The following is a 4,091-nucleotide window of genomic DNA, read 5'->3' on the forward strand; positions in this document are numbered from 1 at the left end:
AAATCATTTCAAATAAAATAAGTATAGGGCATAGCTGTAATAAAATTCTTGATAATAAATTACTTACCACACATAGTATTTTGTACTTTTTTACTTCCTTATTTTCCGATGAGTCTGTCATTTCTGAGTCTGTTTCTCAGGTGGAAACACAAATTGTCAAACCAGTTAAAATTAATTTGTTCTCTCTCTCTCTCTCTCTCTCTCTCTCTCTCTAATTCTCTACTAATTCCTTTTTCCTTTTCAACCTACAAATCTGTGAATTTGCATGTCTTCATGCACTTTGCAGGTCGGGATTAATGTCCGTATTATTATACCGTAGTCAGAATTTATTATATACAGTCATATATATTAACAATGAGTTAATAACTAACAACAATAACTAACTTGCTGAAATTGAATTATTGAATGATTACAAAGTACATGTTAATTTTCTATTTTTAAAAATTAGTTTTAAAGGTCTTAATAGCTGAGCACAAAATATACCTGATTTCAGAGTTGAAATTTCAAGAGATGAATCTTCTATTCTCATCTGCTTCCTGGTACGATGGTTATGGGAGTAGTTCCATTATGCAGATTAATAAATATGATATGCTGCTATTGCATTAAAGAGTCAGTGTCAGCATACAACATCTTGGATGTCAACAGATTAATGTCCATTTCACTATGAACAACCCATAATTAAAATTATGTTTTCAACTGATATCAGCAGTCTGTGTCATTGGTACAAGGGAGACTCGAAATGTTCTTCCATAGAGTTAAAAATTAAAAATAGTAACGTGATCTATCTCCAGCCAAGTTGGAAAATAAGTAGAAGCAAAGAACTGCAGATGCTGGTTTACAAAAAAGGACACAAAGTGCTTGAGGAACTTGACTTTATTAAAAATATTATTGGAGATATCATTGCCCCTCTAACCTTAAAGCTATATTTTCTCAGCGTTGACATTTTCATCCTGGGAAAAAGGTTCTGACTATCCACCCCATCTATGCTTCTCATAATTCAATGTATTTCTGTCACGTTCCCCCTTCTACCTATGACATCCCAGAGGAAACAATCCAAATTTGTTCACCCTCAAATTCACGTATTATTCTGGTAAACCACCTTTGCATCCTCCATATTCTTCCTGTAAAGACGTACAAACTTCCAAATGAGGCCAAAACTAAATTTCAATAAAGCTGCATCATAGTTCCACATCTCTACACTCAATGCTTTGACCAATAAAGGCAAGCATACCATATGCATTCTTTAGTTCATAGGTTCATTTGTCATAATAGCGGAAATAGGCCATTCAGCCCATCGAGTCTACTCTGCCATTCAATCATGGCTGATCTATCTTTCCTTCTCAATCCCACTCTCCTGCCTTCTCCCCATAACCCTTGATACCCTAACCAATCAAGTATCTTCAATCTCCACCTTAAAAATACACAATGTCAGCCTCCACAGCCGGCTGTGGCAACGAATTCCACAGATTAACCACCCTCTGACTAAATAAATTCCTCCTCGTTTTTATAAAGGTTCTGAGGCTATGTCCTCTGGTTCAAGACTCTCCCGCTAATGGAAACATCGTCTTCACACCCACACTGTTCAGACCTTTCATTATTTGATAAGTTTCAATGAGGTTCCCCCTCATTCTTCTAAACTCCAGTGAGTGCAGGTTCAGTCTCATCAAACTCTCAAAATATGTTATTTATTTATTTATGTTATCCCAGTCATCCCCAAGATCATTCTTATAAACCTCCTCTGGACCATCTGCAATGCTAACACATCTTTCCTTGGAAATGAGGCCCAAAACTGCAAACAATACTCCGGATGCAGTCTGACCAATGCCTTATAGAGCCTCAACATTACCTCCCTGTTTTTATATTTCAGTCCACTCGAAAAAGATAATATCATTCCATTTTTGGCCCTTCCTTTCTACCTATTTTTAACTTGCAAATTAATGTTTTGGGGACCCTCTGCATCATGCATCAGCCTTATAGAGCATTCACATCTCTTAGCTAAAAAGAATGGATTTGTATGACCCAGATATTGGCATATGTATAATACGTTTGGGAATCATCACATCTTTGGCACCTCCGATTTCTGAATCCTTTCCCCGTTTAGAAAATAGTCCATGCCTTTTTCCTACTCTCATAATGCATGACTGCACATTTTGCTACATTGTATTTTGTCAGCCACGTCTCTTCCCACTCTCCCCTATCCAAGTCCTTCTGCAAAGTCCCTGCTTTCATTGCATTACCTGCCCCTCCACCTAACCGTATCATCCGCATACTTGGCCACAAATCCTTCAATCCCCTTATCCAAATCACTGATATACAATCTGAAGAGTAGCGACTCCAGCACCGACCCCTGTGGAACTCCGCTAGTCACTGGCAGCCAAACCGAAAAAGCCCCCTTTATTCCCACTTTGCCTTCTGCCATTCAGCCAACCTGCCATCCATGATAGCATCTTCCCTCGAATCCCCTGAGCTCTAATCAAATGCCTTCTGAAAATCCAGGTAACCCACATCCAAAGTCTTTGTCTATCCTTTGTCTATCCTTTGCTATTAATTTCCTCAAAGTGTTCAAACTGATTTGTCAGACTAGATCTCCCATTCATCATACTGAATTCAGCCTATTTTATCAGGAGCCTCTGTACTTGGAAACCTCATCCTTAATAATAGACCCAAAAATCTTACCAATGTTAATGTTTCATGTTGAAGATCTTTCCTCAAAACTGGGAAGGAGAAAAGTCAGCCTGTAGTTTCCACTCTTTTGCTTCACTCACATCTTGAACAGCGGAGTAATATTTGCAGTTTTCCAGTGCTCTGAAACCACTCTTGACTATAGTGATTCTTGAAAGATTACCACTAATGTCTCCACAATCTCTAAAGCCATCTCTTTCAGAACCCTGAGGTGTAGTTCATATGGTCCAGGTGACATCCAACTTCAGATCTTTCAACTTCCTAAGCACCGTTTCCTTTGTAATAGCCACTCAACTAACTTCTACCCCCTGACTCTCTTGAATTTCAGGTACATTGTTGCTGTCATCTGTTGTGAAGACTGACACAAAAATAACCTAATTCCTCTGCCATTTTTTTATTCCCCATTATCACTTCTGCAGCATTATTTTCCAGTGGTCCAATGCCCACTCTTGCCTGTCTCTTACTCTTTATGTACCTGAAGAAAATTTTGCTATGCTCATTTATATTATTGGTTAGCTTACTTTCACATTTCATCTTTTCTCCCCGTATTACCTTTTTAGTTACCTTCTATTGGTCTTTAAAAGCTTCCTAATACTCTAGTTTCACACTAATCTTGATATATTATAACCCACAAATTCAAAAACTTCAGGTAACTTACCTTATATCAGTGGCCAATTCATGAAATGATTCTCACCAGTTTCATAAAAGAATCAAAGCATTTTGTCTCGCATTTTCCACAGTGCCTGACAGACTAAAGACTTTCAGCAAGTTCCATGACCTAATAAGGGCCGTCATGGTGGCGCAGTGATAGTTGCTACCTTACAGCAAACACATCCCGACTACGGTTGCTGTCTGTACGGTATTTGTACGTTCTCCCCATGACCTACGTGGGTTTTATCCGAGCTCTTCGGTTTCCTCCCACACTTCAAAGATGTACAGGTTTGTAGGTTAATTGGTTTGTAGGTTAAAAAAAATAAAAACAATTGTCCCTAGTGCGTGTAGGATGGTGTTAATGTGCAGGGATCGCTGGTCATCGCGGTCCCGGTGGGCCGAAGGGCCTGTTTCTGCGCTGATCTCTAAAATAAAAAAAAAGAACTATTTTATGAATTCAAAAGACCTGTAAATTTTAATGGGGGTGGAGGGAGAGAAGAGAGAAAAAACCCCACACTGACAGCAACACACGACAGTTTCACCAGCTTTATCGATGGACGTTTGAACACTGAAAATGCTGCGCAGAACACAATGTGTAGGAGAAACTCAATGACACAGGTCACATCTCTGGTGGGCATGGATAGGCAACGTTTTGGGTTGGAGAATTCTTCAAACAGGAACCAAATGCTGTGTTTTCTTTTCTTTTCTTGGACTGTAGAGTTCTTTTAACAGGGGATAGCCAATGTTCACCAGCAAGC

General features: G+C 39.0%; 1 protein-coding gene across 1 annotated transcript in view; it reads right to left on the minus strand.

The window, feature by feature from the left end:
- Nucleotides 1-576, minus strand: part of LOC129697253 (venom phosphodiesterase 2-like) — an 84,114-nt gene extending 83,538 nt beyond the window's left edge. Inside the window, exons 1-2 of the mRNA XM_055635608.1 lie at nt 484-576; nt 68-129 (exon numbers count right to left, since the gene is read on the minus strand). Of these exons, the coding sequence (XP_055491583.1) occupies nt 68-129; nt 484-529 (108 nt within the window). The 5' untranslated portion in view covers nt 530-576. The remainder of the gene's footprint in view (nt 1-67; nt 130-483) is intronic.
- Between the last annotated feature and the right edge of the window lie 3,515 nt (nt 577-4,091).

This window comes from Leucoraja erinacea, chromosome 5, assembly GCF_028641065.1.
Source record: "Leucoraja erinacea ecotype New England chromosome 5, Leri_hhj_1, whole genome shotgun sequence".
Lineage (NCBI taxonomy): Eukaryota > Metazoa > Chordata > Chondrichthyes > Rajiformes > Rajidae > Leucoraja > Leucoraja erinaceus.